The sequence below is a fragment of the Miniopterus schreibersii genome, assembly GCF_964146895.1.
Source record: "Miniopterus schreibersii genome assembly, chromosome: 12".
In the NCBI taxonomy this organism is placed as follows: Eukaryota; Metazoa; Chordata; class Mammalia; order Chiroptera; family Miniopteridae; genus Miniopterus; species Miniopterus schreibersii.
This window is the reverse complement of record NC_138112.1, coordinates 8,899,502-8,921,320: the sequence shown is the minus strand read 5'-3', so window position 1 is coordinate 8,921,320 and position 21,819 is coordinate 8,899,502. Positions and strand designations below refer to the sequence as shown.

General features: G+C 46.9%; 1 protein-coding gene across 4 annotated transcripts in view; it reads left to right on the top strand.

Moving 5' to 3' along the window:
- DIXDC1 (DIX domain containing 1) overlaps window positions 1-21,819 on the top strand; it is a 74,523-nt gene that overhangs the window by 27,656 nt on the left and 25,048 nt on the right. For 2 of the 4 annotated variants that reach the window (XM_081154630.1, XM_081154633.1), the window contains 6 exons: window positions 7,159-7,288; window positions 11,044-11,169; window positions 13,229-13,460; window positions 14,064-14,171; window positions 20,148-20,260; window positions 21,646-21,794. In XM_081154630.1, the coding sequence (XP_081010756.1) occupies window positions 7,159-7,288; window positions 11,044-11,169; window positions 13,229-13,460; window positions 14,064-14,171; window positions 20,148-20,260; window positions 21,646-21,794 (858 nt within the window). Of the gene's footprint in view, window positions 1-7,158; window positions 7,289-9,564; window positions 9,636-11,043; window positions 11,170-13,228; window positions 13,461-14,063; window positions 14,172-16,949; window positions 17,390-20,147; window positions 20,261-21,645; window positions 21,795-21,819 lie in introns of those variants that run through there. The other 2 variants (XM_081154631.1, XM_081154632.1) reach the window with 2 other exon arrangements.

Here is a 21,819-nt window from a genome sequence, read left to right as displayed (position 1 = left end):
AACCACCCTCACTCAGAGCCTCCTGAGATCTGGCTGAACAGAAGCCCCGCAACCGGGGAGCTGAAGAAGCACCGAGACCGGGAGGAGGGGCGCAGACGCGGGCGGATCGGGACTGAATCGGAGATGCGCTGCGGGCCCACACCTGGTGCCGCAGTTGAAACCCTGGAGGGAATCTCAGCTGTGGGGGTTTCCTGGAGGAGGGAGGGGTCCCAGCCCCACAGCAGGCCCCCAGCCCAGGGCTCCAGGGATGGGGAGACGTCCCCACAACTTTGGGCTGTGAAACCAGCAGGGACTGTGGCTGAGGGTCGCGGAGGCTGCGGGAGCCCCAGCAGCTCCTCTAAAGGGCCCGGCACGGACTCACTCAGACGCTCCCTCGGAGCCCAGCGCCGGGCAGCAGCCTGAAAGGACCCAGGACACTCGGGAGGAACTAACCTGCCTGGAATTGGGGTGAGAGCTGGAGGGGCGGCTTCCTCCCAGGTAGAAGAGCTGGCGGAGGCCATTGCTCCTTTGGCGAGTCCTCCCCGCACACAGCCGGCAGGCAGGCGCCATATTTGAATCGCCAGCATCTGACTCACACCTTTGGCCCCGCCCCATGATTCCTGGAGGCCCCGCCCCCCCATCTGCAGGCTCATCCAGGCCATTTCCAGGGGCTTTGCTGTGCAAGTGGCCTTTCGAGCCTCATGCTTAGGACTTTCCTAAAATCTCTCAAACAAGCAGCAGCGGGCCCCATAGGGCTTGATAAGTGGTCCCAGGCCTGGCACTAGCTGCAGCCTGCACTGGCTCATAGCGTGGCCTCTCCTGGACAACGCAAAGCCCAGCACAAGTAGCAGCCAACTATGCTTTGCTGTGTAGCTCATGCTGGGTGGCCCTGGATAAGGCACTGGCACAGGCTGACTTTGCACCTCCCTGGAGGCCCCAGAGACAGTGCACCTGGTGGTCATACTCAACCACGCTGGATTGCAACCCTTCCACATCCGCGAGTGACCCTCAAGGGGTGCACTTGGTGAACACCAAAACTCCACTGAAGTAAATCCTGATCCATAGGGGTGTCTCCAGCACAGCAGCTCTCTGGCTGTAGTTGCTGCTGGTCCTCACAGGTGATTGGCCTGGGGGTCAGTTCCTCCCAGTGATGCCAACAGCAACCAAGGCTCAACTACAACAGGACAGTGCACACAGCCCACACAGGGGAGCACCTAGAAGGCCCAGCTCAGGTGACTGGGGAGGCTGAGCCACTGGACCCTACAGGACACCTACTACACAAAACCACTCTACAAATTCCAGGAGACACAGCAGCTCTACCTTATACATAGAAACAAACACCTGGAAGCAGCCAAAATGCGGAGGCAAAGAAACGTCACAAAGGAAAGAACAGAAGAAATCTCTAGAAGAGAAACTAAGTGAAACAGAGAGTTCAGAATTCTGTTTATAAGGATGTTTAAGCAGACTATTAGGGAAACAACTGAGAAAATCGATAACATAATAAAGTACCAATTTGAAAAGAAGGCTACAGGAACTGAAATGAAGAATAATTTACATGGAATCAACAGTAGAGTAGAGGACGCTGAGAATCAAATCAGCAATTTGGAACATGAGGAAACAAAAACACCCATCCAGAAGAGCAAAAAGAAAAAAGAATCCAGAAATACGAAAATAGTATAAGGAGCCTCAGGGTCAACTTCAAGAGGCCCAACATTCGTATTATTGGGGTGCCAGAATCAGAAGAAAGAGACCAAGGAATTGAAAACCTATTTGAAAAAATAATTACAGAAAACTTCCCCTACCCGGGGAAAGAAATCGACTTACAAGTCCAGGAAGCACAGAGGGTCCCAAACAAGAGGAACCCAAAGAGGCCCACAGCAAGACACATCATAATTAAAATGCCAAAGGTTAAAGACAAAGAGAGAATCTTAAAAACAGCAAGAGAAAAGCAGTTAGTTACCTACAAGGGAGCACCCATACGTCTGTCAGCTGATTTCTCAAAAGAAACTTCGCAGGCCAGAAGGGAATGGCAAGAAATATTCAAAGTGATGAAAAGCATGGAACTACAACCAAGATTGCTCTACCCAGCAAAGCTATCATTTAGAATTGAAGGTCAAATAAAGAGCTTCACAGATAAGGAAAAGCTAAAGGAGTTCATCACCACCAGGCCAGCACTAGAGGAAAAGTTGTAGGGTCTTCTTTAAGAAGAAGCTAATGAACAAAAGAATCTGACAAACTAAATAGATCCAGAGACATTGACTCATGCAAGAGACGATCATATTTCAGAGGAAAGAGGGAAGGGGGGTGGAGGGTGGGAAGAGATTAACCAAGGAAGTTAACGGGGTGAAGGCCTGGGAAGGGGGTGGGAGGGAAGTGGAGGGGATCAATTGGGGGGAAAAATGGGACACCTGTAATACTCTCAACAATAAAGATTAAAAAAAAAAAAAATCAACCTAAATGTTGGAGAGAGCCCCAAATAGACTACAAATAGTAAGAAATGAATCTAAATGTACTACAGATGAATCACAACCGCCCTGAAGGGGGTAGAGAAGGAACAAACTAGCCTGAGTCACTGTGGAATCAGTATTTTCACTGTGTACTGTAAGGCTGAAGACAAAACGTACTATATATAAACATTGTATTATGGTTAGTGAATGTTTTTCCCCAGGTTATGGATTAGGAAGTCTGACATGATTTTATGAGTTTTATAGGGTTGAGAAAATATTAGTATCTATACTGTGGATAGTGAGAGGTTTCTGTGGGAGAAAAGAGTTACAAATAAGCAACAGGGAAAGGAAAGAGTGAACCCTATGGTGTTGGGTTGGAGGAGGGATCAGTATAATTTATGGTATAATTCGTGGTGCGTGTCTGTCCATCTATTAAGATAAGTAGATATAGATATGTGTGTACACATACATATATTTTCTACATGACTACTGAGAAGGCCAAGAATGTTACCCAGTAGCAAAGCACACACCTCATTCCCAAATTTTGGTTTCTAAAAACTATTCTCCAAAAAACGAACCAGCGTTCGTTTGAGAAATAGCTGATTCCAGAGCTGGGCAAGGAAAATACAAGATGAGGAATCTGGAATATCTTCTGATACCAGAAAGTAAGGAAGTGCTCAAAAAGAGATTGGGCCATCTGATCCAGTACCCTACTTCTGGGTCTATATATCCAAAAGGCTTGAAAGCAGGATCTTAAAGAGATATGTGCACACCTGTGTTTGCAGCAACATTTTCACAATAGCCAAGCGATGGAAGAGACCTAAGTGTTCATCAACAGATGACTGGATAAACAAATGTGGTATCAACATACAATCGAATATTAATCAGCCTTAAAAAGGAAGGAAGTCCTGTTACAAACTACACCATGGATGAACCTTGACATCATGCTAAATGAAATAAACCAGTCACAAAAAAGACAAATACTGTCTGATTCCAATTATCTAAGTTGTCTAAAGAAGTCAAATTCATAGAAACAGAAATTAGAATGGTTGGCAGGGGTTGACATGAGGGGGAAAATGTGGAGATATAGTTTAACGGGTGTGGAGTTTCAGTTTTGCAATATGGAAAAGATTTGTAGATTTGTTGCACAACAGTGTTAATACACTTAACACTACTGAAGTGTACACTTAAGAATAGTTAAGATGGTAAATTTTGTTACGTGCTTTTTATCACAGTTAAAAAAAATGACTGGGGCATGTGAAAAGGGTACAGGAACCAACATTTGTCCCCGTGGCCACATCTGAACAACTTGAGCAACAAAGTAATGATAGTAATGGATTAATATAATAAATTAAAATAAAATAAATACTCATGAGCCCATACAGATATAAATAAATAAATGGAGGGAAGGGGAGAGTTCTTTCTCATATCATAAATTCCAATTAATAACTGTAGAAGGAATGATGATTAGGAAATAATTTGGGAAACACCATAATAATAATTGTTGCAGGAAAGAAAAATCAGTGGATGTTAAATTTAAAATGGATAGGTAAAGTGATAATGACCAAAAGGTAATTTTTATAGTCTTAAAGCATTTTCCCACAAGATACTAACTGCAAAGGGGAAAATGTCACCTTCAAGTAGAGAAACCTGGCAGACACCACCTTAACCAAGTGATCACAGTTCACTTCATCAGTAATAAGATGCACTGGCATCATGCGCCTTTTGATATAATGCACTAAGAGCACAGTATGACTTCTGTGGTTTTCTTGCCAAAAATCCACAACCTGAATTTAATCATTAGGAAACTTCAGACAAACCCAAATTGAGGGACACTGTACAAAGTAACTGGGCCAATATTAAAAATTGATCCTGAAGGACAAAGATTGAAGGAGACTAAAGAGACATGACAACGAAATGCAGCGTGAGATCTTGGATTGGATACTGGACCAGAAAAAGGACATTAGTGGGACAATTGGTGACCTAGCATAGTTCTTCACACAGGATAGCTGTTCATAAAAGTGGTGACTGTTATTATAATTTATGCTGTAGAATCCTCTTGTTGGAAGACCAGCGCTGTGATTAATGTGCATGCATGAGAGGTGCTGTTAGGGACCTCTAATCAATTCTGCATCGGAGACGACTTCTATTCAAGGCCAAAAAAAGGCTATGATTACTTAAGTAGAAATTATCTTAGCCTAATGAAAACTACTTGTTCTTGTCTGCCCACACATAATCAATTAACTTTTGCGATTATTTTAAGTTTTGGCCTGATGAAATCCAACAAGCGATTCACTGACTCAAATATTTGTTGAGCACCTGTTACTCTGAGCCCAATAATCCTGAACTGTTGTAACTCCGTGCATACAGCATACTTCATACCTGAGCTCCTTCGGGCTCACTGTCCTTGGATCTTGCCTCCTTTCCTCCTTCAGCCCCCCCCCCCCCCCAGTGTGGGCTTCAGGTTATGCTAATACTCTCCTGGGACCCTATGTACCCCCCCGTCATAGCACTTGTTTCTACTAGCCTGCAAGCTTCTCCTTCTCTTCCTTTCTTTCCTTTTTTCCCCCTGCAAGCTTCTTAGAGACATAAGGCTCTTTGTGACCCCATAACTTAGTACAGTGCCTGTGCTCAAATTATTGCTGAACTGATTGTTTCACAGGACGCCCTCAAGGCAGTCGTCGTCTGAGGTGTGCGGAGGGTCAGGGAAGGCTTTCTGGAAAAGGCGCTGCTTGAGCTGACACTTAAAAGGAGCTGGCAGGCAGGGGGAGGTGGAGTGGCTGGAAAGCGGGGTGGATTTGGGGCACTGCACATGGTTTGGATGAGCTGAAGCATGGGGGTGGGGGCATATGGGAGAGTAGTGATGGAGCTGGAGAAGAGGCAAAGGCGAGCACATGACACACGTACATGCAGCTAAGGAGTTGCATCTTAGGGTTTTATCTTGATGATGACAAGCCAGTGAAGGATTTTAAGCAGGAATGTGTGGGTAGCGGATTGAGTGTGATATTTGTTACAGAGAGATTAGTTAGGGGTTTTATACATCAGTCAGGTAATCAGATCCCAGCTGTTGCTCTTAATGCCTTTTCTGGTCTTAACTCCTTCCCAGAGTAGAGTGGGAGCAGACCTTGGGCGAAAGTCTGAGCCCATATTAGGCAGAAGGTGCCCCCACCTCTATTCTATGGAATGTTGGATAGCAACGGGCCCTGGGTAAATGCTTGGACCACATTTAGTGAGTTTCAGTACCAGGTCTACTGTGGCCTGGCTATGGGGACATTGGAGAAGTTATATAATCTCTCCGAACCTCATCCGTAGCCTGGAGATGATACTGACCCTTCAGTGCTTTTGTGGTAATTGAATTAAGTGATGTAATAATGAAAATAGGAATGACTATTCAGTAAGCATAAAGTGTGTGGCAGCCCTGTTCCAGGTATATTCATTAGCTCATTAAAACATGTATAAAACACAAATAACTTTTAGTTCATGGTAGGTACTCAATAAATATTAGATTCCTTTCCCCACCTCCTGCTGATGACAGCACTTCCTACAATTTGTCAGTAGCTGATTGATTGTTGCCTTAGTATTGTCTTCCAAAGGACTTTATTTATTCCCACAAATGAACAGAGAGAAAATAAGATTTAATTTAAGCTTAGGAAGCCACCAGTGAGTAATTGCCACCATCACTTTATTAAGGAAGTACTTGGGGCTCAGAAATCAACTGTACTTTAACCAAATCATAATTTAATACTGTTAGCCCTTGAACTTAATTTTTAGGTTCAGGGTCTTGGGCTTGTACAGAAACCAGATGGCACTGCTGCCTGAACTATGACATTATTCGTGTGCGTTTTGATATTTAGTGCCCATCTTCAGACCAAATAATCAGAATAAACACCCCCATACAAGCTCTGCGTAAGGGACAAGTGGAATATGTAGGTTATCTGAGGCTTGGGATGAGTTCTGTGTCCCTGCTTGGGCCTAACAGGCTTCTGAGGATACTGGGCCCTAGCTTTGGAAATAAATGAAAGTGCCCCCCCCCCCCCCCCCCCGTCTTTCCCTAGTCCGCAGGAACACTGCTTACCATAGGCTTTCTTTTCCCTTCTTCGTGCAGGTTTTGGGTGACTAGATCCTCTTTGACAATATAAAGCACGAATTAAAACTCACTTTGTAGCAATCCCAGGATTGTGGGCTCAGGAGAATAAAGCTGAGGTTGAGTGTGAGATGATTTCAGTTAGTCTCATTGTGAATAAAGCAGCTGTGGGAGAGATGGTTCTGAGCTTGGTTTCCTGTTTTCTCCTGATCCCCAACATCGGTTCTTATGACCATCACCGGCCAGTGTGCATATGGGACATGAATGATTGTTCTGAGAAGCATGATGGGTTGCTGGCGGCAGTGATTTCAGCGAAAACTGGCTGTGGTTCTGGGCCCGGCCCTCATCTCTGGTCAACAGAGCAAAACTCAAGGGAAACAGGTGTCCTGGTCCTTGGCACACTTGTTCGCTTATTTGTGTTTACACTGCCACCCAGGTCAGGTTAGCTGATCCTTGGAGACCAGCACAAAGCTGGAGAATTTTAGAATATGCTATATATCTGACCATCTTTCTTTCCTTAAAACCTCCACCTACCCGTGGGTATGGATTGCCCGCCATAGCTCCGTATCTGACACTGCCTTAGACGTACAGGGCAGAGGTTAAGAATAGTAGGCAACCTTTCCCTTATTTCCACCCTTCATTTTCCAGCAGCAGCTGCAGGCGTATGTGGCCTGGGTGAATGCGCAGCTGAAGAAGAGGCCGGCGGTGAAGCCAGTGCAGGACCTGCGACAGGACCTTCGGGATGGCGTGGTCCTGGCGTATCTCATCGAGATCGTTGGTCAGTTGGCCCTGGACTCTGGTGCTGACATAAACCAGAACATGGCCTTCTTTATCTTTCATATGCCTTCAGAACAGATCGGTTCTTCTTTAAAATACATGGCACTGGAAGTAGAGAAGACTTAGAATACTTTCCCAAGGTTAATTCATTTATTAGTCAATCAACACTGTGGGCCAGGTACTGTATTATGCTTTGGGAATATGATGATGAGCACAGTCTAAGCTCTGAAGAGCCCGCCCCCCCAAATCTAATTGGAAAGACTGGAAAGTGAATACATTGCCACTAATGTACTTAGTACTGTGATGGGTAACTACAGACAGGAGCACATGGCCGGGGGCTCACCCAGCCCAGTTTTAGGGGTTCAGGAGTAGCTTGTCAAAAGAATTGATATATGGCCAGGCCGGGTGTGGCTCAGCGGTTGAGCGTCGACCTAGGATCCAGGCGATTGGGGTTTCAGTTCCCGGTCAGGGCACATGTCCGGGTTGTGGGCTCGATCCATGACTCTCTCATCATTGATGTTTCTATCTCTGTCTCTCCCTCTCCTTTCCTCTCTCTGACATCAATAAAGATATATTTAAAAAAAGAAAAGAAAAAAAAAGAATTGATATATGAACCGAGGCTGGAAAAGGAAGTAGTAGCCTGGCAAAAGGACCCCTCTAAGGTACTCACTACCATAATGCTTCATGAAAGGGCTTGTCCTTTTGAAGCTCTGGAGTTGTTGCTGCTCATATCCTTATTTCCATAGCATTTGTACGTAGCTATGTTATTATTTTATTTCCATTCTCCTAATGGTAATTATTTACCTATTTCACCTGTGTACACTGAGCTCTTTAGGAGCAGGTACAGTATAATTTTCCTTTCTGGTTCCACATCTCCTACCCAAGTGCTGGGCACATGATAGATACTCGAGTGCTGATTGTGCTATTAGTCAGCTGACCTCACTTAGAGCCCTTGAGGGATGCGGGGTTCACAGTGGTGGTAAAGAAGCCCAGTCTGCTGCAGGCAGCCTCTCCCTCACTGGCACAGCTCCTGGACTCATCAGAGTATTCACTGATCATGATGATAACAATGATAATAGTAGTAGAAGCTGCCATTTATTGAGTACTTTCTATCTCATTTAATTTAATTTCACTTACTCATCAACCCTTGAGAAACAGCTAGTAGCATCCCCATTTTCAGGAAACAAGCTTAAAAGAGAGGATTTATAAAAATAAATAAAATCATTGAGAACTTAGACTATATCAAGCATTGTGCTAAGCATGCTACTTTGATTCATGTATGACATGGGTAGGATGTAAGTGCCATTATCTTACTTATTTTATGAGGTTTAAAAAGGCTAAGCAGCTTTACAAAGTCACATAACTAAGTGGCAGAGCAGTGGTACAAACCTCGATCTGCTTTGATTCCAAGCTCACTCTAAACATTTAATTTTTCACTTATTTTAATAGTTTATACTTGAAAATATAATCAGGTAAAAAATCCAGAAGGCATAAAAGGATATAAAGTCAAAAGCCTTTTTCTACCTGTGTCCCTCTGCCAGCTTCCTGTTCTTTCTGCATTTCCTTCCAGAGATATTCTGTGCATATACAAGCAATATGAATATGTGTTCTTGTTTGCCCAAAACCCAAGTTTTTTTGGTGACATTCTGTTGTGACTTTGCGTTCTAGAAAAACCCACTGAATTCACTTCCTTTCCCCGCTGATTCTCTAACCCGCCCTCATTAGGCTTTTCATACCACTGTTCTACCAAAACTGCTTTCCTCAAGGTCACAACTTCGGCCTTGTGAAATCCCGTGGCCAGCCTCAGTCCTCATTTGATTCATCGTAAGAGAACTTCACACAGTTGATCATTCCCTCCTCCTGCAAACACATTTTTAAAAGTTTTTTGGGGTGACACTGGTTAAAGTATACATCTTTATAATACGACGGCAGTGCACTGTATTGTGTGCCCACCACCTGAAGTCTAGTCTCCTTGTGTCAGCACACGTTTGACCCCCTTCGCCCCTTCTTCTTCCTGCCATCCCTCCTCCCCTCTGGCGGCCACCATGCCTTCATCTGTGTCTATGAGTTTGTTTTGCCTGTTTGTTGCTTTCTGTTTCATATCCCACATACAAGTGAAATCGTACGATTCTTGCCCTTTTCCTTCTGACTTACTCTTCCACTTAGCGTGATACTCTGAAGATCCCCCCGTGTTGCATGTGGCAGTATTCCCCCCTTTTTATGGAGGAGTAGAATTCCATTGACTATATGCTGCACGTTCCTTATCCAGTCAGCCATCGGGATGAATGGGACCACATCAGACTAAACCGCAGCTGCACCGCAAAAGAAACCGGCAGCGAGACAGAAAGGCGAGCGCCTTCTCCGCCTGGTTCCCGGGAGCCCGAGGACTTCGCTTTCCCTTCCTCGCCGGCTCCCTGTTCGCTCTCTGGCTTTCTCCTTCCTAACTTCTGAATGTTGAAGTCCCCAGCGTCAGTCCTTAGCCCTCGAAATCATCCATCCCTAAGTGGTCTCTTTCCAATACGCAGTGTAGCTCGAGTCCTGACCTTCTCCTCGAGTTCTAGACATGAGTGCCCGCTCCCCATTCGGCCTCTGCCTGCTTGTCCAAAACAACCCCAGCTGCCTGCGTCCTTAGCACAGCTTTTGGTGTCCTGCTCCCTGCTCGTCCCTTACCTCCAGGTCCCCGCATCTGAGTAATGGAGCACAGCACCGGTCGCCCTGCTCTTCAAGCAGAACGCCTCGAAGTTTTCGTTAATTATTCTCTTTTCCTCATGCATCAGATCCAGTCCTTCACTGGGCGCTCTGCTTTACATTAAACATTTACCCAATATCTGACTTTTCACCTGGCAGCCTCTTCCACGCTAGCCCAAACCATCATTACCTCTTGCCTTGGCTATTTTCATTTTCTTTCTAACTAATCTTGTTTCCTTTCTGCATAATCTATGTCTACTCAGAGTCAACTCTTAAACACCAGAACACGTAACTCCCTTGCCTCAAACTCCCCATTGGCTGCCCATTATACTTAGAATGAAATTCAGGCTCTTTACTCTGGTCCAAGGAGCCTTACGTGACCTGGCCTTGCTTACCTCTCTACCCTCTCCTAGGACTCAGCTCCCCTCTCTTCCCACTCCAGCCACACTGGCCTTGTTGCTATTCCTCAGGTAAGCTGAGCTCATTTCTGCCTTGGGCTTTGTACCTGTAGCTTCTCAATCTGAAATGCTTCTTCCTCAAATCTTACCATCTTTTACTTTATTCAAGTCTCTGCTCAAATGTATTATCAGAGAGGCCATGATCGCAATTCCGATTTTTCCTGTGGCAGTAGCTCCTGTCTGTGTAGTCCCTGTCACTACCTGACATTATATTAAACATTTCCTCGTTAACTGGGTCAGCTGCCATCGCTACAGATACAAACTCTTATTCTTTGTTTTGGAAGGGTCTTTGCCTTGTCCACTGATGTTTCTCTGATGCCCAGAACAGTGCCTAGCCCACAGTGGGTGATCGATGAATATTCGTTGAATAAATGTATACACAGTAACTTCACAGACCCCCCTGGGAAAGATTTAAAAATTTGCAGGCCATCTAAAAGACTTTCATTTTTCTATTCCCCATCCAAGTTACAAACACTGAGGCTTAACTCACTTGCATATTTATATATAATCTTACTCTTTACATCAAATATTCCCTTTCTCTGTGTCTGGCTGTATGAGACTTTAATACTATTTCTCCCTATAACTTCATGTATTTTCTGTCTTCTAACAGCAGGAGAAAAGCTGAGTGGGGTACAGCTGAGTCCTAGAAACCAACAGGAGATGAAGAGTAATGTGGAGAAGGTGCTACAGTTCGTGGCCTCCAAAAAGATCCGTATGCACCAGACTTCAGCGAAAGGTCAGTGCCTCTTCACGCTCTTGGTGGACCAGCTCGCTCATCCGCAGCTGGTAATTGCTCGGTTGTGTAGCCGAGGGTTCTGACAGATAGGAGTAGGATTAGGCCCTTGACCTCATGGCATTTTCCCAAAAGAAAGTTCTTGGGACAGAGTGATTATCAGAATTTGACTGCTTTGGAAACCTGGGTGAAGATAGAGATTCTCTATTCATTTTAATTGAATAAAGGTTCACTTGACTGTGTGTGGAGCAATTAATAGAGAAGAAATTACAAAATTGGGATATTAATTTTAGAATGTCTCTTAAGTTATCAAAATTGAGGATAGATTATGTTTTTCAAGTTCCTAGGGTTTCATGACCAAGAATTATTTCAAATAATAATAGCCTACATTTTTTTTCCATCCAGTTTTCCAGACAGAAAATATTTTCTAGTTTTGTTTTGTTTTTTACCTCACAGAACATTTCTAGTAGGATGAAAGGGGCTGTGTGACCTCTGCACATGCCCTCTTCTGTAGCCACATGGCCAGGAGGGGACACTTCTCAGTCCATTTTGAGCCCAGGCTGCCAGGAAGAAAGGGGATAGGTGTCCTCAGACTGCACAGGCTCCCTAGTGCCCTCGCCATTTCTCTAGAATTGACTGTAATCCGGTTCTGTTTCAGCGTCAGTTCCTGGGCCTGGTTACCTGTGGCTCTGGTGAGAATGGGGGCAGGAGGGATCACTCCTCTCAGGTTGGATTACTGATGTTCTCTGTGTTGGGGTTGTTCAGGTAGGGCAGATGCTGACCATTGAGAGCACCCTGTAGAAGGCGTCAATCAATAAAGATGCAAAACATTGCATCTTTAAAAGGCTATGAAACTAAAAAAATTAGACTTTTACCCATTTCCTTACATTAATTTTCACCAGACCTACCACATTTTTTTTCTGCCTGCATTTCTCTTTTTTTCTAGGGCAAATTTAGAAGGGATAATCTCTCTCATCTGGTCCCCATGAGAAGTGGGCTTGGGGATCTGGCCCATTAAAGTCAGCTATTTTGAGGGAACACTGCCACTCAGGACATTGTGCTCTTTTACCTGGCTTCCCGATTAGTCCCGCTGCATTGAATTTTGCCCTCCCCTCATCTGCTCTCCACATTGCCGCCAGAATGAGCCTTCTACAAGTACACAGGCTCGTGTAGTCCTCTGCATTTGAGGGTCCTTAGGATAAGATCCAAAGTCCTTCCTATGGCTTCTCATGCCCCCCGACCTGACCCCTGATTCATCCCTCATCTCTCACCCTCTCCTGCTGCACTCTGAGCTAGAGCTATGCTGACTTCTTCCAGCTCCTCCGCCGCAGAGTTGTGCCGTAGAAGTACGCTGTGAGTCACGCATGTAACGTAAATGTTTCCAATAGCCACATCAAAATAAAAAAGCATGACACTAATTTAAATAATAAATTTATTTAACTCAATATATTCAAAATATTATTTCAATATGTAATCAATATAAAAAACTGTTAATGAGATATTTTCCATTCTGTTTTTTGTACTGCACCTAAGGAGGCATTTTTCATTCTCTTTTTTTGGTGAGTGTGCTAAGTAAGTACCACACTTAGCGTACATTTTCAGTTTAGGCTATAAGCCACCTTTAAGTGCTAAGTGTGGCCAGCTGCTCCCACACCAGACAGTGCGGCTCTAGTATGTCATGGTTTCACCTCTAGACCTTCATGCTTGCTGCTCCCTCTTCTTGGGATGATCTTTTCCTCTCTTTCCTCGTCTGATGGACCACTATTCATCAATCCAGTCTCGGTTTAGAACTCACTTCCTCTGGGAATCCCTGAGCCCTCTAGACTAGACATGATGCCTCTACTTTGAGCCCCCAAAGACTCCTGTACTTCTATCATAGCGTGTTACTGTACTTTATTGTAATTGCTTTTAAATCTTGTGTGTCCCTGTTGAACATGGCTTTGTGGGGACAGAGACCTTGACTGCCTCGTTCACCTGCATCACCAGCAAGTACAAATTGAGGGAGTGAGTCCTCAGCTCTCTGCCTCCCTCTGAGGACCTCTCTGTCTGTTCTGTCCCTCAGATATCGTGGAAGGAAACCTGAAGTCTATCATGAGGCTGGTCCTCGCCTTGGCAGCTCACTTCAAACCCGGCTCTAGCAGGACAATAAGCCAAGGACGGGACTTCAGAGCCCCTCTGCAGAGTCACCAGCCACACTGTGCCACTGCCATGGCCCAGGGAGCAGCTGCCGCTCTGGCTGATGTGTGTCATGACATGTCACGGTCAGGAAGGGACGTCTTTCGATACAGACAGAGGTAAGGGTAGAAATCTGGGGATGGGAACTGGACTGTCTTTGATATTTCTTCCCTTAAATGCTGCTGTGCAGTAGGTGAAAATATCACCTAAACAGCTCCACGTTGCAGAAGAGAGCATGGGGTGGAGGCTGGAGAGGGCACCTCGAAGGAGAAAAGCCCTTTCTTTTAGAAAGCTGTTTGCAGTCAGCACAAAGTAAAGGAATGATATAGATACATTTTTTGCTCTGGTACCAGAATTTTAAATATATGCCTTTGGCACAGAGTGTTTTTTCTTCACTGGGAGATAAGTGGGAGCCATGTTCCATTCATCTGGGTGAGTCTCTCCCTGGTTGAATCTTGAAGACCGAGCTGTCCTAGAGTCATGGCAGGAAACTCTTTGGTGGTCGTGTGTCTGCTAAGCATGACCCCAAGGCATTGCAAAGATTGGTGAAATTACATGCTTTTGTGTCTGTCTTCCCTGCTAGGTTACAAGTGTCTTTGAGGCAGGGGCTTTGCCTTATTGTCTTTTTCCCCTGTAGTGCTCACAAGAGTGGCCACCTGTCAGTCCTTGAGTTGACCTGAAGAACTGACACCTTGTCCTTTGCTGGTGCCCTCTGACTTTAGGAACAGCGGCATGGACGAGGAGATTGAGAATCCATACTGGAGTGTGCGAGCTCTGGTGCAGCAGTACGAAGGGCAGCAAAGGTCCCCGCCTGAGTCCAGCTGCTCCAGGTAACTGTGGCTTCAGATTCTTTACCACTGCAGTCCAGGCTAAGCGCTGGATTCTTGGGGAGTCTCAAGGTTCAGCCTCAAGTAGCAACACAACAGGCCATAAGGCACCTAAACCCTTTCTCTCTTTCCCTCAGATTATGTTTGGCCTGATGGCGTAGCCCTCGGCACTGCCTTGTGGTTTTGTGTTGGTGAATTTCCCTCATGTGGAAGCTTTGTGCAGAGCCCCATGCCAGTGCTTAGCCGTGTCCACATGGGGGCATGGCTGGGACCTGTCATGGCCCAGCCTGGTGGTTGTGATGTTTGCATATCAGCTGCCAGTGTTGATGAGAACCAGTTCCATTGCACTGTTTTTGTGCCTGGGTGTAACTCTAAGTTATGGCCTGAGATGGCTGTATAAAGCTCATAACAAGAGAAAATGAGCAGAGTTGTCTTAGGGCATTAGAATGTTTCCAACTTTCATTTACGGGTCTGGGAATTTTGGCAGATTACTACATGTTTGAGTGGGCTAATGATGTGTGTGACTCTTGCTGAAAGGCTGTCTGTATACCTTAAAGCCAAGTGCAGAGACCAAAACAGGACACTGCTCTCATAAAAGCCTGATCAATGCTGAATGTAGTGGCAGCAAAAGACTACTCTCCTGGCTTATGAAATCATGCTCCTGTAAACACATCCCCAGGTCACGTTAGCTTATTTACTAACTTCATTCCATTACTGAATCATATTTAATTTATGCTCTTCTGACCTTTTTTCTCTCCTACCTCAATCCAGCTTAGTCTGTTCTAGTTAAGCCTAATTCTCCTTTGTCTTATACGTATTTTGTGTCTGTTTTTTCCCCTCCTATTTCTTTTCCTCATAAAATTCCATCTTAGTTTGATGGACTATTTCCTAATTTATTGAGGTCACATGGAATTATTTCCAGCATTTTAATACACTAGTATCCTTGCTCAGCTTTCTTTAATTTTCACACTTAAAAGATGTGCTTTTTGAAAAATATGTTTTTATTGATTTTAGAGAGAAAGGAAGGGAGAGGAATAGAGAGAGAGAAACATCAGTGAGAGACACACTGATCAGCTGCCTCCTGCACGCCCTGCACTGGGGATTGAGCCCGCAACCCGGGCATGTGCCCCAACCAGGAATCAAACCAGGGACCTCTTGGCTCATAGGTCAACGCTCAACTACTGAGCCACACTGGCCGGGCTAGATGTGCTTTTTTAGGTATAAAATTCACATAACATAAAATTAACCATTAATCATTTTACTTTTTTAAAATCCTCACCCAAGGACATGCTTAGAGAGAGGAAGGGAGAAAGAGAGAGAGAGAAACATCGATGTGAGAGAGAAACATCGACTGGTTGCCTTCCATACATTCCCTGGCTAGGAATCAAACCGACAACCTTCTGTTGCTGGTTTAATGCTCAACCAACTGAGCCACTCTGGCTGGGCAACCATTAATCATTTTAAAGTGTACAATCAGTTTCAGTAGCATTTAGTACCTTCATAATGTGCAACCATCACCTCTATCCAGCTTGAAGACATTTTCAACACCCCAAAAGGAAACCCTGTACCCATGAAGCAATGGGTATGCTTTTAGTGAGAATCTAAACCTTTTCTCCTTTGCTTGCTGCTTAGACTCACTTGGTACAAATCAAAGGATGCTTCGTTGTATAATGAGATCTATTGCTTCCTGCATAGCTACAGGCCTTTTACTCTTCTGTGCCTGCCAGTGCCTGCCAGCATGGGGGGGGGGAGGGAGAGAGAGGGAGGGAGAGAGGGGGAAAGAGAGGGGGAAGAGAGGGGGGGAAAGAGAGGGGGAAGAGAGGGGGAGGAGAGAGGGAGAGAGACTTGGATTTCTTCCCAAGAGCACCTGCTTCCTCTCTGGTAGAACTGGGACTGGGGCAGGGGCAGTGAGAGTGTGAATTAGGGACCTATTGGAAATTGGACTGCAGTGAGCTGGTGGCGACAATCTTCCAGGAGGGGCTCAGAGAATAGTTTGCATTCTTCTTTCTGTTTTTCACTCCTTCCTGATTTTGTTATTTTCCTCTGAGCTGACTCTCACCTCCTAGGGTGCCCAGGCAGCACCCTGCCTTTTCCTCAGCTCCCTGGGACCCAAGCAGCTTGGGCAAGATCTGCCGTCTCCGTCCGCCCTTGCTCAGGGGGCCCCTATAATGGCTCAGAGACCATGAAGGCCGGGAGGCCCCGGGATGTGACTCGCGAGGGGAAAAGGTTAAGGTTGGACAGACAGCCCTTGGTGTCTAACTCCCTGCCCCCGCTCCTGAGGGACACCCTGCCGGCCTGTTGCTTCCAAGACCTCAGGCCAGCCTCTCACTGTGTCCAAGCAAAATGATCCCTAGTTGGTAAAAAAACCCCCCAAAACCCGAAAAAACAAAAACACTCGAGATGCCCGAGGGGAAGGCCGGAGGCGACGGGCGTTCCTCGGGTTTCCGGGGGCGACCCACCCTCGAGGCGCTGGCTTATACCTCCCCCACCTCCGCGTCCACGAAAGCGGGGCTCGGGGTAGAGAAGGCGGCGCCTTCAGGTCGGGGCGCTCAGGGCGGGCACCGCAGCCCCGCCCGGGATTCTGCCCGCCGGCGGCCCCTCCCTTCCCAGCGGGGCCCCCCCCCGGCCCCCGGGCCCGCGGCCCCCGCTGTGCGCGTGGCCCTGCGGGTGCCAGGGTCCGAGCGGGCGCCGCCCGGCCGCGTGTGACAGCGGGGGAGGGAGGGGGAGGGCGGAGCCGGGAGGGCCTGGGAGGCGCTGCGGCGCTGGGGTCGCCGCCCGCCCGCCGCCCGGGACTCGCGCGCAGCCGGAGCCGCGTTTCCCGGGTCGGAGATGGGTTGAGATGCCCGCGCCCCGGGGCTTGCCCAGAGCCGCGCGGCCGCGGAGACCACCATGCCGCCGGGCACCCGCCGCCTGCCAGGGGAGGCGGTGCCGCCCAGACGCGGCCGCCGTGCCTGAGCTGCCGCGACCGCGCGCCGCGCACCCGGGAGCATCCCGGTCCCCGGGGCCGAGCCGCCGGCCCCTCCGCGCCCCCAGCCCCCTCCCGCGCCGGGGCCGGCAGCCCGGTGGTTGGCTGCCCGCGCAGTGGATCCCCCGGCCCCCGCGCGGGGCGACATGCCCGCACCCGGGAGCGCCGTGACGCGCAGCCGCCCGCTTCGCCCGGGGCAGCCGGCTCGCTGACGCCGCGGCCAGGAGGGGACCATGGGGGGGGCGCAAGTGAAATGGTGAGCCGAGGCCGCTTTGGCTTTGGGGGGGGGGCATGGGTGGGAGCAGAGCCGGGACTGGGGGATGCTGTCGGCCAGAGACGGACGGGGATGGGTGGGGGCTCTGCCGTGGGGAGAACGGGCTGGTGGCCTGGGATTATCGCTCTAAAATGCGGTGGGTTTAGGGAGCTGGGGCCAGCCGGGTGGAGGGAGAAGAGCCCTTGACCCTGTCTTGTCTCTGCTAAGGAAGGCGCTTCAGGAGGGAAAAGGACTCTCTCTCTCATCGCCCTTTCCCTGTTTTTTAGAAAATTGATTTGATTCTAATTTGCAAATATCTTTGCTGGAGGACCGCTTGTCTGATAAATTAAGGTTGGAGAGATGCTAAACCTGTGGGAATTAAGTGTATTGGTGGGACCTGATTTGTAGTAAGTTCCCTGATTTGAGAGGATCGCGATGGCAGGTAGGGGATTACTGGTTTATGAAATAGGGCTTTAAAGCTAATCAGGGAGAGCCTGCAGCATATAGTTAATTAGTGTGAAAATACTTTTCTCTGACTTGAGGCTGAGGATGTGATGCACCATCCTCCCCCATGAGGTTCTTGCCTCAGGATATTACTTAAGTCCTTTCTCTTTTAACTTGGCCATCTAGTTTCATGGTCTTAGCTCTCTGGCCTCGCACACTGGCAGCCTCAATTCAAGAAGAAAAATGTTGTTTTCTTCTGGCTGCCCTGCCACTCCCCCAGTGGGGTTGGGTATGCAGACATCCGCCTCCTTCTGCCCTTATATGGGAGACCGCTCCCTGGGGGAGAAGGTGGAGCTGAGCATGCGTCTCTGCTTTTAGGAAAGCAGTTTTCCAGCACCCTGGGTTCACACCACCCTCCCAAAACCACCTTCGTCTCACACATTTCTCACTGTGGTCCAGCCAAATGCCATAGTGGGACCCGTCAACCATAGCACCTTGTCAGCTGAGAAGGTGCCTCATTTCTCACAGAGGAGCAGCTGTTGCAGGCCTCTTTCTGCACTTGGACGCCAATTTCTATAAGAAGGCGAATGCTGAGGCCTGAGGAGTCATAAATCTGTTTCCTTATAAATGACATAGTACCCTTAGACTAGTGCTTTTCCAGCAGCTAATGCATGCTGGCCTGGAAGTCAGATTGCCTAAGTAGTGAAGATGGATAAGAGAGTTCCATAAAGCAATTGCCTTTTTTAAATACCACTTCTTGCCACTCTTCACCCCCTTGCCAGTCCGGGTTATAGATGTATAGATATGGTGAAGAGCCTTTCTTTAATTTGAAGAAGTAAACAACTTTCAAACTTCCCTGTGTTCTAACAAGGAGGAGAATGTGTTACTGGTTGGGGTCGTTCCCACTGAAGCCTTTAAACCTTGGGCAGCAGGGAGGATAATATGCTGGTCCTCAGGTTGCTTCAGGGGCTTTGAAATCTCTAGGCACAGCCACTGTGCTAGCCTCTTGCTTTTACTGGTTTCTAGGAAAAAGAAATGTTAACTCCTGATCATGGCTGTGAGGATTAGCCTGGGAGATTTCAGGGGCATATTAAGTGGGTCAGTGCATCCTAGACACTGTCACTGTTGTCTAGGTGATGGATTTGGAAAGAATTCCTGAGAGGGGGCAGGGCCTGCAGACCCCCCAGCCCCTGCTGATGTTCTCAAGGTGCAAGGCAAAGAAAAGGGCTCTTCAGCTGCAAAGTGTTAGTCTCACATTCCCGTCTTGTCTTATAGATTTGCTGCTGTTCTGGAAGTTTAAAATTCCATTTCCCTAAAAATCTGAACAGTTCCTTCAGAGGCTAGTAATTATATCAGAACTTCAGAATCGTTGCGAGGTTTCTGATGACAATTTGAAAATAGTATGGCAGAAATAAAAGTAACTCTGAGAGTCAATCAAGTAAATCTTTACCAACTCCGAGCAGGTCTTTTCCCCTTTTGACCTATTGCCCTTTGCCTTATCATGTCCTAGCTTTGTTGATATATCACTGCCCCTTTGTCCATCCTGGTACTGTCCACACTCCAGCAATTTCTCCCTGCTGAGGGACCTTCCACTCCATCCCCTCCTTTGGCATCAGCCCAGAACTGATTTGCTGTGATTATTCTGCTGGTATTGCTTGTGTCTGTGAAAGGTCAGTGTATCAGAAATAGATTTTCCTTCAATTTCCCAAAGATACTAAAAGACATACTACATCATTCTCTGAACTTGGGATGGTGGTGGTGGTAAGGAAAAAACAAAACAAAACTTGCCTGGCCAGGTGGCTCAGTTGGTTGGAGTGCGATCCATACACCAAACGGTTATGGGTTCGATTCCTGGTCAGGGCGCATATCTAGGTTGCGAGTTCAATCCCCGGTTGGGATGTGTCTCGGAGGCAACCAATTGATGTTTCTCTCTCACATCGATGTTTCTCTCTCTCCCTCGCTTCTTCTCTCTCTAAAATCAATGAAAACATATCCTTACAAACAAAACAAAAAAACAAACTTGAAGCTCTTTAAAATGCTAGATTACCCATCCTCCTGATAAATTTCTCTCAGTGAATTAAGCTTCAAGGCAGCCTTGTTGTAGAAAAGATTTCCTAGGACTGGGTCATTTATTCATTCAGCATTCATTTAATTCAGCAAGTTTATTCATTCAACAAATACTTTGTTTTTATTGTGGGCCGGGTGCTGTGTTAGGCAGTAGGAGTAGGATGAATGAGAACGTGTCCCTGGGATAAATGATGGAAGCTGGCTTCTAAACAACTGTTTATAATAATTGTGTCTCTTCTTTTCATCACAGCCTGACTTCACCCAGTCCTGTCCACAGTGCAAAGAGCGAATCCATCATCACCCAGTCGGAGGAGAAGGCGGATTTTGTGATTATCCCGTCTGAAGGAATAGAGAACAGGACAGGTGCTATTTCTCAGCTTCCTCGGGTTGGCTCAAGGAATAGCCCTCAGCTTGAAGAGTTTGGGGGTCCCAACTGTCTGCCTATAAGCTCCCTGGCCTTGTGCCTCTCCATCGTCTGTGCATACAGGCTCAGCTCTAGAGAGCTCCAACACTTGAGAGCCAATTAATATAGTTATCCTCTTAGCTCTCAAAGATCTTACAGGCTGTTCCTTGGCCAGCTGCCTATGAATTAGGAAATGACTTTGGAACAGTCAGAACCCTTGCTCAAGTAAATAGTTTTCATTGTTTCTGTGTTATACAAATAATTTCAGTACTTTCCTAACTTAAGTTGGGGCCAGGAATACAGAGGAGGAGCTGAGGTATCTGGGAACATACAGTAGAGAGCAGGTCTATATCAGGCTTGGTATGAGAGCTGCAGAAGGACCACGAGGAGGTTCCTTTGTTTAGACTTCTCCTTCCTCTTTCAATTGCTCTCTTTTTACGTACACAAACGTAGAGGGAAACATGGAAGAAGCAGAACACGTGATTGAGATAGAGTTATGTTCACCTATTAGGGGATACAATGAAACCGAAGCCCTCAGAAGAGAAACTGGGATTAATTTCTTCCTTAGCCCATCCCCCTCTGGCCCTGGCATTAGTATCAAAGAATAAGTCATGTTACTGAGTCAGACACTCCTGCCACCCTGGGGAGGGAGAGGGAGAGCACTTATTGAGTGCTTGCTCTGAGCCAGGCACCACGTGGCCTTGAGCATAAGTTACCTCATTTAATCTTCACAACAACCCAGAGGGATTAGATTTACTATATTCATTTTTATGAATGAAATCAGAGCAAAGAGATTGTAAAGGCCGGAAAATAAAACAAAACCAGAGAGAGAGATTAAACTATTTGTGCAAACATGCTTTACTCGTTTGTTTCCTGTGTGAAAGGGGATCAGTTATGACAGAATGGTCACAGGAATATTGAGTTGAGGTCTCTCCTCTGAAGCTCCAGAGCAACCAACAGGAATTTTGTTTCAATTGCCTCTGGCAGCTCCCCTTTGTACCTGGCAGAATCAAGCTCTGGGAATGCCATTTCTGGAGAATTAAAGTAAAATCTATGTGTCCCATACCAGGACTCCCAAAGAGGAGGCCTTATTGCTTCCTCAACCTTCTGAAGAGGCTGTATATTTCCCCAACAGAAGAAGCGTTGCTCCGGTGAGCCTGGGTCTGAGTTAACAGCCAGTTCTTTGTGTCTCACAACCCCCCCTGCTGGTGAGTCCAGGCTGTGCAGTGAGCACAGGTTCAGGAGGCAGGTGACCTGAACCTGTGAATGCAGAGGACTGTGAACGTTCCGGCCGGAAACTCACTTTTCTTCAAAATGAACTGTGCTCCCTCCTTTCATTTTGTAGAGGAGACAGACTCTCCGTTATCCCGGGACTGGCGACCAGGTAGCCCTGTAACCTGTCTGGAGACTTCATGGGAAGAACAGCTGTTGGAACAACAAGAACATTTAGAAAAAGAAATGGAGGAAGCCAAGAAAATGATATCAGGACTACAGGTAGCTCTTTCCCTTTCGTTTGTAT